This window comes from Equus caballus, chromosome 1, assembly GCF_041296265.1.
Source record: "Equus caballus isolate H_3958 breed thoroughbred chromosome 1, TB-T2T, whole genome shotgun sequence".
NCBI lineage: Eukaryota > Metazoa > Chordata > Mammalia > Perissodactyla > Equidae > Equus > Equus caballus.
Genome location: NC_091684.1, coordinates 8010493 through 8029513, shown reverse-complemented (window position 1 = coordinate 8029513; position 19021 = coordinate 8010493). Strand labels below are relative to the sequence as shown.

The 19021-nt window shown below is 41.2% G+C and overlaps 2 protein-coding genes across 21 annotated transcripts in view; one reads left to right on the top strand and one right to left on the bottom strand.

The window, feature by feature from the left end:
- Positions 1-6685, bottom strand: part of DHX32 (DEAH-box helicase 32 (putative)) — a 58195-nt gene extending 51510 nt beyond the window's left edge. The window contains exon 1 of one of the 6 annotated variants that reach the window (XM_070275606.1): positions 6380-6685. In XM_070275606.1, the coding sequence (XP_070131707.1) occupies positions 6380-6604 (225 nt within the window). In that variant the 5' untranslated portion in view covers positions 6605-6685. Of the gene's footprint in view, positions 1-37; positions 427-6379 lie in introns of those variants that run through there. The other 5 variants (XM_014733149.3, XM_070275630.1, XM_023637174.2 and 2 more) reach the window with 5 other exon arrangements.
- Positions 1-19021, top strand: part of FANK1 (fibronectin type III and ankyrin repeat domains 1) — a 112743-nt gene that overhangs the window by 853 nt on the left and 92869 nt on the right. For 7 of the 15 annotated variants that reach the window (XR_011441538.1, XR_011441528.1, XR_011441532.1 and 4 more), the window contains exon 1: positions 144-522. The exons of 5 other annotated variants lie outside the window; for them this stretch is intronic. Coding sequence is in view for 3 of the 10 variants with exons in the window: in XM_070275670.1 (XP_070131771.1) it covers positions 510-522 (13 nt within the window). In the remaining 7 variants the exon portion in view is untranslated. Of the gene's footprint in view, positions 1-143; positions 1032-19021 lie in introns of those variants that run through there. 3 more of the 15 variants (XM_070275676.1, XM_070275685.1, XM_070275674.1) reach the window with 2 other exon arrangements.

Here is a 19021-nt window from a genome sequence, read left to right as displayed (position 1 = left end):
CCCCCCCCGGCCCCTCGTGCCGCCGGCCCGGCTTTACCTGCAGCGGCGGCTCCCGAGTCCAGGGAGGGAGGCACAGGCCCGGCCACCCTTCCCCGCCGGGCAGGCCGAGCTCCCCGGACGCACGGACCGACGGACCGACGGACGCCTCGCGACGGCGACGGAACGCCCGCAGGCCCCGCCCCGAAGGCGTAGGCACAGGCCCCGGCGGGGGCGCAAGGGCCTCCAGGGAGGGCGCGACCGTCCGACCAGGCCTCAAGGGCCCAATCTACAGCCGGCGACGGGGACGCTACCCTCACTGGGTCCCCACAGCGACGCGCGGGCCCTCGTGGTCGCCCGCGTTTCCTCGCGACTTTTGGTCCCTCCCTCCCGCCGTCCTTCTTGCCCCGCCTCCCCCGCCCTCCGGGTTGTCAGGGCAACCCGAGCGACGCCTGCCCCGGAGGAGAGGCGTTAGGAAGGGCAGCGGCGGCGGCGCCGGGGCTCGGCCCGTGGGGGCCCAGGAGCATCTGACCATGGAGCCCCAGAGTAAGGGGGCCGGGGCGGGCCGAGGCCTTCCGGGAACGAATGTCGGCGTCCCGCGCGCGGCTCCGCAGGCTTTTAAGGTTTTTAACATGGAAATACGGGTCTCCCCCTCGCGCAATCTCTCTTGGAGAGAAGAAAAGGGGGCTGAATCCTGCCGAGTGTGTCCGGTTGGGTCACGAGCGCCGGGGGTGTCCGCTGCGAGCCAGAGGGACAGGAGAGCTCGGTAGCGTGGACAAGAAGAAGCAACGCCCCCAGCGTTCCTTCCCGAAATTACCCCCAAGCCAATCCATTTGTTACTATTACTGTCATTGTTATTATTTTAGTTTGGTCCTTTGGTTCATTAATTATAAACAGCCAATGTGCTTGTAAAATATCAGCAATTGAACATGCAACGAGGCTGGGTCTTATGTTTATTGGAGACCCCGTCGTCTCCCCGATAGTCTGAGATGTGAAGGAGAAAAAAGTTGAGCTTTGTTCAAGAGTTTTTGGTTCATTGCTAGATGTTCTACAAGGTAAGACGCAAAAAAAAAATTCAGTTTCTTTTTGTTTCCCGCATTGTTTGGCAAAAGGTGTGCAGTCTAGAGTTATCAGATCTAATAAGAGCTTTAACGGGTTTTTTTCCCCCTAAATCTCTCTGGGAACGCAGCACTTGGTCCTTCTTTCCCAAGCTAGTATTTTATTGCTCCTTTTGTTCTTAAAGAAGAATAGTGTTTTCCATAGAGACTTGAAAGACCTTAAACCTGTGTAGAAGGAGGCATTTTCGCTCTCAAAACCAAGGCGTTTTTTCTTGCACAATTTCAGAAATGGAAGTACTCAGATCATATCCATTCTCTGGGGGGAATGCTGGCATTTTTAAAGGTCGTTAGTTTCTAAGAAGACGGTTTTAGAGACTTTTTCCTTTCTTTTAACTGATTTGCTGAGGACAAAGCTTCCAAGTTGAGCGTTGTAGTGCTTGAGTTGATTTTACAGTAAAGTGCCATTTGCATTTGTAACCGTCTGGATTCTATTTTATCTAACCTGTGGACAGAAATTTAACATATAGCAATACTAAATTTTTTTTAATACTAAAATTTTTGTCTCTTATCAAACTGATGCCAGGCTATGTATATTCTCTTTTTAGAGAATATATGAATTCAAGTAAAATACATCTTTTAAAAACAGCAACTTTATTTCTTCGTATTTATGTTATTGTTTAAAAGTGTAAACTATAAATATCAAATTCTTCAGTGCTCACCGTCTTTATCTACTCACTTATTCCTAGTATCTGTTATGTTTCAGGTACTGTTCTAGAGGTTGAGGATTGACCAATGGATAGGACAGTGTTAGTTTTGTTGTCCCAGAAAAAGTGAGCAGAGACTTGCCCAAGAACATCCGAAGCCTCCCTGGGCTCTGAGATTGGGGTAAAGGAGATGGACAGATGGCTTCTTGCAGGGAGTAATACTAGCCTGAAGAAGGACCCAGCAAAGAGTGAGGGAAAGGGACCAGGCAGAGGGAATCCCCTGTACAGAGGCCTTGAGACCTGAGAGAGCAGTGTAGTTTTGAGGCTCAGAGTAGGAAGATTAGTAAAAAAGTAGCTAAGAAGACTGAGGGATGGAAAAGGGTAGAAAAAAAGAGACAAGGATGGAAAAGTCAACAGGAAGCAGATCATGAAGGCTTTATAAAACTATGTAAGAAATTTATTACATGTATGAATTATGCATTTGTATCTCATCTCATTGGATTTTTGAGGTGGAAAATATTTAATCTGTATCTAGGGAATGACTAAATTTATTCCTTTTCACATATTCTTTTTTTTATTTAATTTTTTATTGTGGTCTAAATAGTTTATAACTGTGAAATTTCAGTTGTACATTAATATTTGTCAAACACCATATAAATGTACCCCTGCACCCCTTGTGCCCTCCCTCCCCCCCCATTCCCCCTGGTAACCACTAAATTGTTCTCTTTGTCTGTAAGTTTATCTTCCACAGATGAGTGAAATCATATGGTGTGTATCTTTTTCTCTCTGGCTTATTTCACTTAACATGATGCCCTCAAGGTCCATCCATGTGGTTGCGAATGAGATGATTATGTCTTTTTTGATGGCTGAGTAGTATTCCATTTTATATATACACCACATCTTCTTTATCCAATCATTAGTTGTTGGGCACTTGGGTTGCTTCCACATCTTGGCTATTGTGAATAATGCTGCAATGAACATAGGGGTGCATAAGTCTCTTTGTATTCTTGATTTCAAGTTCTTTGGATAAACACCCAGTAGCGGGATAGCTGGGTCATATGGTGTTTCTATTTTTAGTTTTTTGAGAAATTTCCATACTGTTTTCCATAGTAGCTGCACTAGTTTGCATTCCCCGCAGCAGTGGATGAGAGTTCCCTTTTCTCCACAACCTCTCCAAGATTTATTATTTCTTGTCTTGGTGATTATAGCCATTCTAATGGGTGTAAGATGATATCTAAGTGTAGTTTTGATTTGCATCGCCCTGATGATTAGTGATGTTGAGCATCTTTTCATGTCCCTATTGACCATCTGTATATCTTCTTTGTAAAAATATCTGTTCATATCCTCTGCCCACTTTTTGATTGGGTGGTTTATTTTCTTGTGGTTTGGTAGTGTGAGCTCTTTATGTATCATGGAGATTAACCCCTTATCGGATATATGATTTGCAAATATTTTCTCCCAGTTGGTGGGTTGTTTTTTCATTTTGATCTTAGTTTTCTTTGCCTTCCAGAAGCTCTTTAGTCTAACGAAGTCCCACTTGTTTATTTTTGTTTGTTTGTTTCCCTTGTCAGAGAGGACATCGTATTTGTAAAGGTCCTTTTAAGGCTGATATCAAAGGGTGTACTGCCTATATTTTCTTCCAGAAGTTTTATGGTTTCCGGTCTTACCGTCAAGTCTTTGGTCCATTTTGAGTCTATTTTTTGTGCGTGGGGAAAGATAATGGTCTACTTTCATTCTTTTGCATGTGGCTGCCCAGTTTTCCCAGCACCATTTATTGAAGAGGCTTTTCTTTCTCCATTGTGTGTTCTTGGCTCCTTTGTCGAAGATTAGTTGTGCGTATATGTGTTGTTGCACTTCTGGGCTTTTAATTCTGTTCCATTGATCTGTGCTTTTCACATATTCTTAAATGCCATCAATTTAATTTTAGATAATTCAAATAATCACCATTTACGTTAAGCAGTTTTTTCAGTCTAGTAAACACTATTTTGGGTAAATATTTACTAAATCATTCACTGTTAGTAAATATTTAAAAGGGCAAGATTAAATGTTCTTTAAGGTCCCTTTTAACTTCAAGACTCATATCCAACCAGATTTCACCTGAGACTCAAGTTACTTCATTCTCTCAAAGATAGTGGAGAACACTGGATATGATATTAACAAATATTACAGTTCAATAAAATTACAATTATACTGTTATCAGTATTATATTAACAATATGTTGTTATGCCAATATTATCTAACATTTTAAGTCTGGTGTTTACGTGGTACCTTTTATTATTGAGGAGTTTCAAATAATATTTTACTAGCGTAGTTGAATATTGCATCAGTAAATTGATTAAAAGGAAAGATCCTTCTTAATTGCTCTTAAGAATTAAACATATATCTAAGGACAACACCAAGGAACTACTAGAAATATCCCCTGGGTCTGTCTTATCCATTCTGTTTCCACACACTTAGGTTTCTATTACTTTTAGGAATGACCTTTATTAACTGAGTCATTAAAATCCAATGAACATAAACTCTTCCAGCCCCACAGCTGGATCACACTCTGGCAATAGGCAGACTATGACAGGGGTTACCACTGTTTTACAGAATAATGATAAGTCGATGATCCAAGAAATGACTCCTCAGGGAAAGGGCAAATTAAATAAGTTCACAACCTTGGCTGTTCAGAGTGGATTTGGCTCTTGGCTTACACATTTACATGTTTAATTATTTTCTTCCTAAACTAACTGCACTGTTGGGAAGATAACCTGTGTATAAAATAACGTGGAAAACACAATCAAATTCCTTTTTGTTGTTGTTTTTAAAAAATATTTAAGTACTGCAGTATTATCTCTTCCTTAATATTTAGTAAGTGACAATATCAAGGGCTAGCTTTGGGGGTCTTTAGCACCCCCTCTTGTGATCTTCCCTAGCTCACCAAATCACCCTAAGCAAACACACAGTTTGAGTAAAAAGCGTGTATATTTATCAAATACAGTATCAAGATAAGCCTCCAGCTCCCACTTGCAGCTGTATTGCTCCCTGCCCCCTAAACTCCCCTATATAAAAAATCTCGGCCTGCCACAGGCCAGGCAGCAGTTTCCTGCTACACACCTGCCTTTTAAAAGAAATGCTAAATGGAGATCTAAGTTATTCCAATGACTAAGAGACTGAGACGTACACTTAAAGGAGTGAAGACTTCTTTCTCCAAATCTGTTTGTCCAACCGTCTTCCCCATCTTTGAATAGGATTTTACCATCTTCCCAGTTACTCCAGCTGGAAATCTGAGAGTCATCCTTAATTCCTCTCTTTTAGTCACCACCACGCCCATCTACCCCACCCACCAGCATGCCTGTTTATTCCACCTTCAAAATATGCCCTGAATGTGCACCTTTCCCTCCTTCTCTACCGTAATCACCAGTATTCCGAGCCACCATCTTGCTTAAACCATGATTGGAGGCTCTGCTGATTTCTGCATTTCCTCTCCTCCACCCGGAACTCTGCTCAACCTGGAAGCCAGAGTGACCTTTTCAAAATACACATCCGATCATGTCACTCTCCTGCCAAAAGCCCTTCAAAATTCTTATGATCTAGCTGCCTCTTCAAACTCATCGCATATATGATCTTGGATGCATTATGCTTCAGGCGTGTCGGCCTTTCAGTCCCTTAAACATGTCAAGCTCCTTTCAGGACAGTGAGTTTTTGCACAAGCTTTTCCCTCTGTCAGGGATACATTCCCTCCTGCTCTGGCAGGTCTGACTCAGTGTCTTCTGGTCTTGGCTCAAATGTTGCCTCCTCACTGAGTCCTTCCATCACTCCCTCAAGTAGGCAGTTCCCCGTCCCCGATGTTATTCTTATCTCTGTGCTTTTCTCTTCCTAGCAAGGATCACACTTTGTAATTGTTTTGTTAATTTAAAAAATCCATTTCCTCCGCCGGAGGTGGAAGAGGGCCCTGTCTGCCCTGCCTGCCATCCTGTCTCTGTGCCTGACATGGAGTGAGCCCTGAGCAAGCAGTTATGGAATAGATGGCACTGCTGTTAACAGCTGGGTGCCTTATCTAATTTTATTTCCTTAGGAGTGTTGTGTGCCTAAAAAAGGAAAGCCATTTTACTCGACAACAGAAGGGGCTGTGCACTAGTGAAATTTGAAGTGCCTCTTGTGGAGTATGCTCCAGGTAGAGTTCACTTAAATTAGATGCTTATAAGTGTCAGGTCGATTACAAATGTGGCATTGTTTTTTCTTTAATAGCCTAAATGAGATGTTTCAAGAATCTCATTTTGTCCAGTAAAGTTAAGGAAATAGGCAAATAATCTTATTTTGGGGACCAAAGGACCACCAGATCATAGACCCAACAAAATCTTTGCACTGCCATGGCATACTTATACATTAATTATCTGAGAGACTGGTAAGCCTTTAAGAATAATAAATTAATTTAGCCCAGGGATGTTTTTAAAAGTCTGTGTAACAATTTTTTGTCAGATAGTCTTAGCTCCTAAAGAATATTAATTCTGTCAATTAGGTTATAATTCAGATATTAACATTAAGAAGTAAATGCTTATATAAATCAAGTTTAAAACTTTTTTAAAAACGACATCTTTAGAAATAGCTGTAGTTTAGAATCCCCATCAATATACTAAAATTCATTGCAATCCTGACCTCCAGATGCTCTGCCAGCCACAGGAAGGGGCAGACGACTTGATGATCGCAGCTGTGTCTCACCGCAGCATTATTCTCAGCCCAAGTCCATTCCTGATAACTTGGATTATACCCTCTCTTGACGGGACCAGGAAGCACTGTTATGACAGGCCTACTCTGGAGGACTTGCCCGGTCACGCCCAGGAACTGAACTGGCCAACCATATTGAAGGAGGGGTTTGTGCATTCCAGCATCATCCTCGAATGGCCTGGATGACTCATTAAGTACAGAAAGGTGTGCAAACTCATTAACAAGTAAACAACTCACACCACTGTTCAGTGCTTTTCCATGCTCACAGGGTTGGGTGGCACGCCAAGGACAAAACCGGAGATACTTATCATTGGGACCCTCCTGCCTGCATTCTGGGTGCATTTCTCTCCTGGCAAGCAGAAAGAAGGGAGGAGACATTCCTTTCTCTTAGATCCCAGGTGCCAGGTCCTTTAGCTGTGCCCTACCCCCTTCCAGGTTGTCAGGGACCCTTCCTTGGCCTTGTCTTCTCTGGAGGGTCATCTCATTCTCACAGTCTCCTGCCTCCTTGTCTCTGCCTGGAATGCACTCACTGCCGAGCCACCTATCTGTACTTGAAAACGTTCTCTTGGACATCTCCATCCCTTAGAAACTTTGCCTACTAACCCTTCCCCAACTCAAATCAGAGTTAATTTCTGCCTCCTAGGTACCGTGTCTGCATTTTATTAATGCTTTTGTTATTCTGACATGTTGTAATTGATGTATATTTATATGTTCAGCTCTCCCATTAGAGGTTAACTTGAAATAGATTAAGGGCTTAAACATAAGACCGGAAACTGCAAAATTTCTAGAAGAAAACACAGGGAAAAGCCTTCTGGACATTTGTCTTGGCAATGGTTTCTTGGATGTGACACTAAAAGCTCAAGCAACAAAAGCAAAAATCTGTAAGTGGGACTACATCAAACTAGAAAGTTCTGTACAGCAAAAGAAACAATCAACAAAATTAAAAGACAACCTACAGAATGGGAGAAAATATTTGCGAGCCATCTATATGATAAGGAGTTCATATCCAAAATGTATGGAGAAACTCATAGAACTCCATACAAAAAATCAAATAATCCAATTTAAAAATGGGCAGAGGACCTGAGTAGATATTTTTCCAGAGGAGATACACAAATGGCCAACAGGTACATGAAAAAGTGCTTGACATCACTAAGCATCAGAGACAAGCAAATCAAAACCACAATGAGATAATACCTCAGACCTATTAGAATGGCTGTTATCAAAAAGTATTGGCAAGGACATGGAGAAAAGGGAACCCTAGTGCACTGTTGGTGGGAATGTAAGTTAGTACAGCCAATATAGAAAACAGTATAGAAGTTTCTCAATAATTAAAAATAGAACTACCATGTGATCTAGCAATCTCAATTCTGGGCATATATCTGAAGGAGATGACATCCAGATCTTTTAGAGACATCTGTGCTCACATGTTCCTTGCAGCATTATTCATGATAGGCAAGATATGGAAGCAATCTAAGTGTCTGTCTATGGATGAATGGATAAAGAAGATGTGATACACATACACAGTGGAATATTATTCAGCCATGAGAAAGAGGGAAATTCTGCCATTTGTTACATGATAGATGGACCTCGAGGGCATTATGCTAAGTAAAATAAGTCAGAGAAAAAACAAATACTGTGTGATCTCACTTACATGTGAAATCAAAGTAAGCTGAACTCATAGAAACAGAGTAGAATGGTAGTTGCCAGGGGGTGGGGGAAATGGGGAGATGTCAGTCAAAGAGTACAAATTTTGAATTAGAAGATGAGTAAGTTCTGGGCGTCTAACGTACATGGTAATTGTACGTAACAATGCCGTGTTGTATATCTGAAGTTGCTAAGAGAAAAGATTTTAAATGTTCTCACCACACACAGAAAAGTTAATTACGTGAGGTGATGGAGGAGTTAACCAACCTATTGTAATCATTTCGCAATATAGGAGTGTATCAGTCATCAGGTTGTACACCTTAAGCTTACAATTTTATGTGTCAATTATATCTCAATAAAGCTGGGGAAGAAAAAAAGCCATGAGCCCTCATTATTTTCTTTCCTGAAGCTCTCTAGAGCACTTGGAAGAAACCAACTAACCCCAGTATACCAACTGCTTTTACTAAAGAGTTCTAAGACAGCAACTGCTTGGTTATCTTGGGCCTTGCCTCATACAAGATTTGATTATAAGTGTCTAGTTTATATTTTAAGTAAGTTTGGGGCTGGCCCAGTGGCGCAGCAGTTAAGTGTGCACGTTCTGCTTCGGCGTCCCGGGTGCGGACATGGCACTGCTTGGCAAGCCATGCTGTGGTAATTTTTTGTTGAATGCTTGGCATTCTTTGTGAAAAATCATAGAGGTTATTATCCATATGGGATTTTGTTTCCTTTTGGTTGGCATGTAGGGTACAAACAAATCTCCTTAATTTAGTCGAGTGTGGTCTATTTTCAGTTCGCCGTTATTCCTAGGATGGAGCCAATTCAGGGATCTTAGTTGAAAACTTGGGGTCTTTGCTAGTGCCTCTCCTTTTCAGCAGACCTTATACTTCGTTTTTTGATCCCCAGCATCATGATGCTGCCAATATTTGTGCTTATCTGTCATCAGCAGATTCTTCAAGGAGGAATTGTTGGGCTCACTTCTCTGTGTTCCCTTTTCCCTAGGATCTTGGCCCCTTAAGCCTTGGTTGGTTTGGCAGTCTTCAACTCGAATGTTTTTGTCTCCCCAGCTCAGTGTGACTGTTGCAAGCTCTGTTTGTCTTCCATGCCCCAGCTGTGAATGAGCAAATGTCCCCAGTGCCAATGTAGGGAGAATATAGGGCCGACTTCAGTGCTCCTTTCTTCTCTCTGGGACCTTCACCCCTCAAGTCTTGTCTACATTTGTTGTACTCTAATGCCTTCAAACAGCTGGGGGGTTGGGGGGAGTTCTTTCTTTTTTTGTATGTTATCCAGTTTTCTGTTCTTTGTGTAAGTATTAGTGTGATACCTGCTGGAAGCAGAAATTGGTAATTAACATTTTAACAGAAGACCTTAAAAACATTTAATTCAAAAGAAGTAATCAGGGCTTTCAATACTTTCAATATTCTTTTCATAGCATTCTGTTTGGTTTTAACATCTGAAAATATGTGTAAAAGTTTAATTTATTAATCCGACAGCATTTGCCTATCTTTTAACTATTTAATATGTAGTTAGTTAAGTGAAAAAAAATAAATTTTATACGTGATATCCATGTTGTCCAGTTTGTGAACAAATTTCATAAATCCTAGTTAATAAAGATAATTTGAAACTTAAGTAGATGATATTTTTGTGCTAATTCCTTGAGAATAAAAGAAACTTCTATAGCTATTTTGTGCACATTGCATAGAAAGCACTTTTGATGGTTAAAAATATTTTTATATATATAGGAAATAAAACAAAGGCAAAGATTATTAATGAAATAGTTTCCCCAGGGGAGAACAGTCTACTCTCTCTTAATATTTTGTTAATTTAGTTTCAAATGTGTTGAGGATAAGCCCTGAGCTGCCCAGAAGTGTTACTTCAGCCTTCTTGAGTCTGCTCAGATGTGCTACTCGGATGGCGTTGTTCTTTTCTCTGTTGACTGGCTTCTGACTCTCTGCATATTTTGGAGTAAGGACACTGCTAACTCTCAACTATATGTCATCAGTTTCAACTACCCAGGGAAAGACTGAATTTTCTTTCTTAATTCTAATTCTGAAATCCAAGAGAAGTATTCTTATTGAACCAGCTGCTTCCAACGTTCACCCCATGGCGGAAGGATGGGGAGGAGGCATGTCCACAATAGCTCGTGTGCAGGGAAAGCTGAAAGGATCTGGGTGAGAGTCAGGGAATTGTCAAACAAGGTGATTGTACAAAACCACAGCAGTTTCGTGTTGTGCCCAGTAGTTCCATATTGTGCCCAGTGGTTCTTCTGCCTGTTGCTGTGGTCCGTTAGAGGGAGGCCTATTCCTCCCTGATTCGTCTTCTCCAAAATTGTCACAACAGAAGCAGGGACTGACTTTCCATTGAGTTACTTCTAAGATCCATTCAGAGAAGCAGGGATCTACTTTTTATGACTCAACTGTTTTATTTTGCTTAAGGTGACAAAGATGTCTCCTGCTAAAAATCAAAGCATTGTTGCTGCCAGGTCTTGCTGACTCGTATAAAATTACCTCTTATTCTTTTATTTAGAGCATTCCAAACCTGAAGGTACTCAATGTCTAAACCTGAGTTTATTAATTAGTCTTCTTGCTTCCCATTTCTCAGAGTTAAATTATCATGACAGTGTTCCTTAGGAAAATCCATGTGTGTATCCGTAGCTGCTTTCTTGTCCTCCGAGGTGAGACAGCCACAAACTGAACTCTAAGAAATCTTTCACACAGATTAACATGAACAGTTTAGCCTGGCACAGTGAAATCTAAGAGATGTGAAGTAGCCACAGAATTTTCACTTTATCGTCTGCAAGGGGAAAATAACTTGTCGTTCAACTCACTATCGCATTCCAAGAATGAGGCTGATGGAGGAATCACAGTGGCGACATTGCAGCCTGCAGTCTGTTCACGCGCCGGCGCCCTTTGAGTGGCGCTCTGGGTACAGTGTGCTAAAAGCTACCCCTTTCACCACTGAAGACCGAATACGGCAGAGTTCACCGCAAAGCTTCCCAGTTTATTTCAGGACGGAAGTTGAAGACGGCTCAGTTCAGTAACTGAGATTACATCCATGACTGAAATGAACTTCAGAATGGGGACATTTGGCACGTTTCTCCCTGACAGAAGCTTCTGCGTCACCTGTCCTAATGGGATAAGAAATGGAAAGGTCTACGTCCTGCCTTCTGTGGCTCAGGTGCTTGTAATGACAGAGTGTTTTAGGGTTAGCGGTGCTCCCCACTGTGAATTGGGAGGTGGGCTTTTCAGATCTTAAAGGAGTAACGATTCCTACTCAAGACTGGCGGGAGCCCATTTGGGCACTCTGTCTACATGGATATGCAGCGGCCTTAACTTATGTTTTCTGTTATTACAAATAAAATCTGTACATACACATAGAGACATATATATGTACTTTTTATTTCCAGAATTTTCATGCTATAGAATAATTCAGAGTTGTACAATGAACAGTTATGTACTGGTCGCATATATTGGATTGTTTACAATTTGCTACATTTGATTTCTCTAACTCACTCTCTTACTCTCATTCTCTCTCTCTCTTACAGACACACATACACATGCACACACACACACACTTTTTTGCTGAACTGTTTGAAAGTTGCATACATCATGACACTTTAGGCCTAAATAGTTCAGCATGTTTCTGCTAAGAACTAGGACAATTTTGGGGCCAGCCTGGTGGCGCAGCGGTTAAGTTTGCACATTATGCTTTGGCAGCCTGGGGTTTGCCGGTTCAGATCTCAGGTGCGGATCTACGCACCACTTGGCAAGCCATCCTGTGGCAGGCATCCCACATATAAAGTAGAGGAAGATGAGCATGGATGTTAGCTCAGGGCCAGTCTTCCTCAAAAAAAAAAGAGCTAGGACATTTTCCTCTGTAACCACAATACCATTAATACACCCAAAATTTAACACTGATACAGTAACATTATCTAATATGTAGTCCCTATTCATATTTTTCCAAGTGTCTTAATAATGTCCTTTATGGCTGTTTTGTTTTTTTAAAATAATCGGGACCCTAACCAAGATTATATGATGCATTTAATTTTCATATTTCTTTAGTCTCCTTTGACCTAGAACAGTCTCCTATATATTTTTTTCTTTCTTTTTTTTGGTTTTTTTTTTTTTGAGGAAGATTAGCCCTGAGCTAACATCTACTGCCAATCCTCCTCTTTTTGCTGAGGAAGACTGGCCATGAGCTAACAACTGTGCCCATCTTCCTCTACTTTATATGAGAGACACCTGCCACAGCATGGCTTGACAAGCGGTGTGTAGGTCCACACCCAGGATTCGAACTGGTGAACCCCGGGCCACCAAAGCAGAATGTGTGAACTTAACTGCTCCACCACCAGGCCAGCCCCCCCGACTTGTTTTTTTTCCCTTTCTGACACTGACATTTTTGAAGTGGTCAGGCCAGTTATCTTATAAAATGTCCCTTGCTGAATTTGTCTGATTGTTGTCTCATGATGTTTTAAGTCAAATAGTTTTACAAGAAATGTAATCTTACACAGATGATGTTGTGTCCCTTCCATTGCATCATACCAGGAGGCACATGGTGTCAGGTCTGTATAATATTTTGATACAGTTTCATTGCTGCCACTGAAAAAGAAGAGACTAATTTTCTGGCATGAAATGTAATTAAGATTTGAGGAATCACTGTTAAAAGGAAAAAGACTAAGGGCTGGCCTGGTGGTGTAATGGTTGGGTTCACACATTCAGATCCCAGCTGGGGACCTGTGTACCACTCATCAAGCTATGCTGTGGCAGCATCCCACATATGAAAAAAATAGAGGAAGATTGACACAGATGTTAGCTCAGAGCCAGTCTTCCTCACCAAAAAACAAACCAACAAACAAAAAGGACTAGTTTCTCAAGGCTGTCAGAACTAGTGCTACAGGAGTTGATCAATTCGTATTGCTTAAGCCACAAGTTGGTTCTTGATACTGTTGTAGGTATGGGGTGTCAAGAGTGGCAGGTAGTATGGAAATGGAATACATACCCCTCTCCTCTAAGAAACCTCCTCATAGCAGAGGAGAGAACGTAACATATGTAAATGAATTTTCCAATGGGATGAGACAATATTTTTCAGCTTAGGGCTAGGGCACAGATTTGAGCATGACAAGAATAGTGAATCAGTGGCTTGGTAATTGAGCCAAACCCTACTTTCCGTATTTTTATTTTCACTGTTTCCCAGTATACACTTATGGTTCTAATTAGGCTCGTCTCCTTCCTGCCTTCCATACTTACTATAGTCATTCATGTTTTCATCTCTTTACTCATGTGTGTTCACTGGTGCCCTGCCCTCCACTGATCTCCACTCTCTGTGGTAGCCAACCTCCCAGATGGCCACCAATGATCCCTTCTGGTGTTCTCACCTTTGTACCCTGCCTCATTGTACCAGAGTTGGTCCGTATGACCAAGAGCATATGGCAGAAGTGATGATACGCCACTTCCAAGATTGGGTTATAAAAGACTAGGGCTTCTGTCTTGGGCTGGTCTTCAATCTCTCCCTCTTTCTTTCTTACTCTGTCTTTTTTTTGGACCACCTACCAATTGCCATCTCATGAACATGCATAGGCATCCTATGGAATGGCCTACATGGTGAGGAACAGAGGCCAGGAACCAGCGAGGACTGACTCCTGCCAACAACTGAGACAGTGAGCTTGCAGGCAGATTCTCTAGCCTCAGCCAATCCTTGAGATGACAGCAGCCCTGGCTGACAACTTGCCCGCGGCCTCGTAAGAGACTCTGAGCCAGATCCACCCAGCTAAGCCATTCCCAGATTCCTGACCCTCAAAAACTGTGAGATAATAGGTATTTGTTGTTTAAGGCACTAAGTTTTGGGGTAATTTGTTATGCAGCCTTGGAATCAGACACCATCTTGTATCTGTTAGTATGAAACCTGGCCTTCTGACTCTGGTGCACGCTGATCTCTCCCATCTGTAACGCCTTTTGCATTTTGTTTTCTTTTTACTCAGTATTTCTAGACTTTACTATTTTGCTTTTTGGATAAGTAGTATAGTTACAAGATTCAAAAATAAAAATTATAAGAGTATCTCGTGAAGACTCTTTTCATTCTTGTAACACTGCCACCCAGTTCCTACTCTCAGGCAGCCACCATGACGGTTTCTGATGTATCATCTCAGGGATAGTGTAAACATGGTATATACAAGCAAACTGTGTACTCCGTTCCTGTCTCTATTCTGTACTGTGCTTTTTTCACCTAACATTCTATTTGCAGAGCTTTCTGTGTAGTACATAGTGAGTTTTCTCATTTTTAAAACAACTGTATAGCTTTCCATTGTATGAATTTACCATCATTTATTTAACCAGCCCACTACTGATAGGCATTTCGTTTGTTTCCAGTCTTTTGCTATTGTGATGGTCTGAATTAAAGATGTCTATATCCTAACCCCCTGAACCTGTGAATATGCTACCTTTCATGGCAGAAGGGGCTTTGCAGATGTGATTAGGTTAAGGGTTGTGAAATGGGGAGAGTAGCCTGTATTATTCAGGTGGGCCCGATGTCATCAATTACCGGGGTCCTTATAAGAGAGAGGCAGGAGCGTCAGGGTCAGGAAGGTGATATGAGGATGAAGGAGAGGTTGGTGCAATACAAAGTCAGGAACCAAGGAACGTGGGAAGCCTCTAGAAGCTGGAAAAGGCTCGGAAGCGGACTCTCTGCTAGAGCCTCCAGGAAGAACAAAGCCTTTGATTTTAGCTGGGCAGGACCTCTTTCGGACATCTGACCTCCAGAACTGTAAGTAATACATCGTGTGGTTTTAAGCCTCTGTGTTTGTGGGAATCGGTTACAGCAGCCATAGGACAGCTGTTATTACAAACAAGTACAGAGTGTTGTTAAATAATCTTGCGTATCTGACGTTTTGCTTTTGTGTAAATATATTTGCAGAGTAAATGTCTAGATGTGGAATTGCCCAAAGGCAGTGTTAGTTTTGATAATTGTTAAGTCACTCTCTATGGGGCTTACTGCTTCAACAGCAGTATACATTGAGTACCTCTTTTTCCACAGCCTCCCCACTACATGTGTAATTAAACTTTTGGATTTTTGCCATTCTGCTAGTGAAAAATCCTAATACCTTTGAACAACCTAGTTATTGTTAAATATTCCTCATCTGCATGACATGTTTAGAATCTTCTTCTTGAGAGTTAGGACTAGGTCCCGATTTCTATTTTATGCTATGTTGTTTGCCTGTGTCCTTGCTAATACTTCACAAAGAGTAGATTCTCCACATAGAATGATAAAAGGAAATGTATCCAAAAGCGTCTATTCTACAATAGATAGTGGATAAGAAATTTGATGTAAAATCCGCTTTATCCATGTATATATCCATCCAGTTCCATTTATGAAAACAAAATGTTTCCTTTGTTTTGGATGAAAACATCCTAATTGCAATCATTGATGAATGAAGAGTTAAAGAGTGGTTGCCTGGCAATGTCCTGATCATCTTGATGTTTGATTGATGGATATAAGACAGGATCAACAAACACACGGCACGTGTGTGGCCATGCCCTGCTTCTGCGCCCCTGGCATCTACTGCAGACCTTTCCCACTAAGGTTAACATAGTCCAGGCTCCTCGTGGTAGCCAGTCCTTATCAATTATTTGCACATGAGATAAACCTGTTCGTTGTACCCCATTTAAGGACCAAAAGCTGCACCACAAAGTGTAACTTGAGTGCTTTTCCAGTGAAGAATGAAACATAAATAGAAACTTCTACCACCTTCCTCGTCTTCCCTTAGCTTGGGGATGGTTATACTCCATTCGTTATGTTTTCTTCTATTTATTTGCACTGACATCTTTTTTTACTCTTCTGAGATATTAAACTTCAGGGAAAGAAAGAGCTATCGCCTTCTTAAAGACATTGGAGACTTAAGTTAGTTGCTTTTGTTTATAACGTAGCCTGGTTGGTTTGAAATTTAATAAAATTGTTATGGTGAAGTTCTGATCTAGGAAATACCCTGGCTAATCACTTGAGCTGCCAGCTAAAGTTCATCTATTTAATAGATAATGTTTAGCTTCAGTGTGAACCAGTGTTAGAGTACACATTCTGAATTTACAAAACTTGCAGGAAACCTCAAAACAATACATTAAGTGTAATAAATCATGGAAATAGAAAACAAAATCTGTTGACAATGAGCCCAATTATCAAAATTCTTTGTTTCCTGACCAGTGATTTTTCCATCATTGTCTGATCATGTATGATCAGAACATTTTGATTGCTACTCATTGTGCATGACACCTAAACTTGAGTCCTTTCGTGGTCTGCCAAAAGGAGGGCATATTTGTGAAACAGACACCTTCCTAACGCCTGGCACTTCCTGCGCTTCGTTTACTGATTCATTGTCACATGGTAACTTGACTACAGATAGCTTATCGTGAGTCAGGCTGGTTTGCCGCAGCTGTTTCTACTAAAGCTTTCTCCTCTGATAACAGTCATTGCCACCACTACTTCCAAATGACATCTGTTTCCCTTAATTTTAAGTAAAAACAAATTACTTACAAAGTTGTGATAATGCCAACGGCACGCTTAAATTACCAATAGAACTGTTATTTCTAAACTCCCTAAATGCCCATTACAGTACGGGACGCGACTCTTTCCCTCAGGAAAACTTCCTATGGACAGTAGTTTTTCTTTCCCCAACATAGAATATGTAAGTCTTCATTCTTTGAGATGTCACGTTCTAAATTTGCATTATTTTTTCTTTATTTTCCCAAACTCTGTTGTGCATCTCTTTTTATGCTTTCTTAAAAAAATGCAGTAATCTCTTTTTTTTGTGGTAATTTCCATACCCTACCCTCCACCTCAGCTAGACTGTAAGCCCCGTGAGGACAGGAACCAGAGCTGCTTACTCACATTGTGTTACCAGCATTTTTGCAGTGGAGGCACTTCAGAGGCACTCAAGTGTTGGTAAGTAAACAGAAGACCTGAGTGTGTAGGCAGGATTGAAAGCTTGAAGATAGAGGAAACCTATAGTGATAAAGAAAGGTTGATCCAAGGCAGTGTTTCTTAATCATATTTTTGTTATTTTTCCCCCAAGGAGAAAAATTCTCCCTAAGAAGAGAAATTAAATACTAGGAAGAGAAATTAAGTACTCAGGTATGGTTGAGCTTTGACAGATGACAAAGGGCCATTGAAATATCTAAAATCCTTTCTTCCTCTACCTCTAAGAACTTATTTGGGAGGATATCACCCCAGTGGAAAGTACATGATCTAAGGCCTGGGTCTCCTATTTCTTTGTGGGCTTACTTTCACTTCCTGAAAGTTTGATTTACTGTAGAAGGGGACGGGAGGTGGGTGGTGGTGATCAGAAGTGTGATCCATGAGCTCCTGGGTGGGGTTAGGCATGAAAGTGAAATGAGATCGAACTTCTGGCAATGACCTCTCATCTGATTGATAAGAGGGATCTAGGAAGGCAGGAAGCAGTTGGCAAAGCCCTGGGAAAGGTTGGGAGACCCAGTTCTACCAGAAATAGATGGAGGAATACTGAAATGAACTTGAAAATGACACAAAAGTGGCTTTGCCACGTGGCAGGAGGATTGCCCCTCCATGGGACAGAATCATTTGCATATCCACAGACCAGAGTTGTTTACGCTGCCATTAGTTCTTTCAACTTAACATGCTGTACAATAGGTGAAAGGCAATGCAGGCTAGACACGAAGACCTGAAAGGGAGAGGGTGTGATGTGAACAGTGCAGTCTTCCCACTGGAGCACAGGTTTTTCCCTATAATTGGTAATTGCTTGGCTTTTTCAAATTTTAGATCACTTTATGTATTAACTTCACAGTTTGTAGTAACTGCTTGTGATTAGCAGTTTGTTTCTTTCTGTATAGTTTAATTGAATTGTTTTGCTCTTCTGGGTATGAAAAAGTAATGAGAGCTCTTAAATAGAATTTCCATCAATAGGAAGTAGGAGCTATCAGTATTTCCCTCACATAGATTTATGAAGATGTTTTAAAAAGACACCCTGTGTGTGGGCCTGGAACAAACTCTCTTGATTGCTTAATGTGTGTATTTGGTATAAAAAAAATTCTGTGGTTAAAACACTTGACATTTGCATTAATCACAATAGCCAAAAGATGGGAGCAACCCAGGTATCCATCAAAGATGAACAGATAAAACAAAATGTGGTATATGCAGACAATGGAATATTGTTGAGCCTAAAAAAGGCAAGGAATTCTGACACATGCTACCATATGGATGAACCTTGAAGACATTATGCCAAGTGAAATAAGCCAGACCCAAAAGGACAAATACTGTATGATTCCACTGTCAAATAACAAAAATAAAACAATTTAGTAGCAAGTGTGTCCTGTATTCAAGAGGAAACAATCCGTGGACTGAGGGAGTACTCTTCCTGAGTACTTTTTGGGCAAGAGCGAGTTTTATAGAGCATTAGAAGCAGTAATGCTGAGATAGGGCGTGATTGGCAGGGAGTGTGATTGGCAGGGGGTGCATAGCTGACTTTATTTAGAAAGATCAGGGAAATCAGTATAGAGCCCAGAGTTGGCTTGGCATCTGGGGATTAGCTGACTGGATGTACTGTGTTTCTGGTCAAGTAGAGCATTTATAGGAACAGGAACATCGCTTACCTAGAGGAGTCAAATTCATAGAGACAGACAGTAGAATGGTGATTGCCAGCAGCTGGGGGAGGGGAAATGGAGATTTGTTTAATGGATGGCTACAGCGTTTTAGTTTAAGACGATAAAAGTTCTGGGATGGACAGTACTAATGGTTGTACAACAATGTGAATGTCCTTAATGCCACTAAATTGTACACATAAAAATGGTTAAAATAGTAAATTTTGTTGTATATTTTATGTTTTTAAACACTGTCATTTGAGCACCTACGAAATATGAAGTGCTTTACATATATTTCTACTAATCCTTAAAACTGCCTTGCCTAGTAAATATT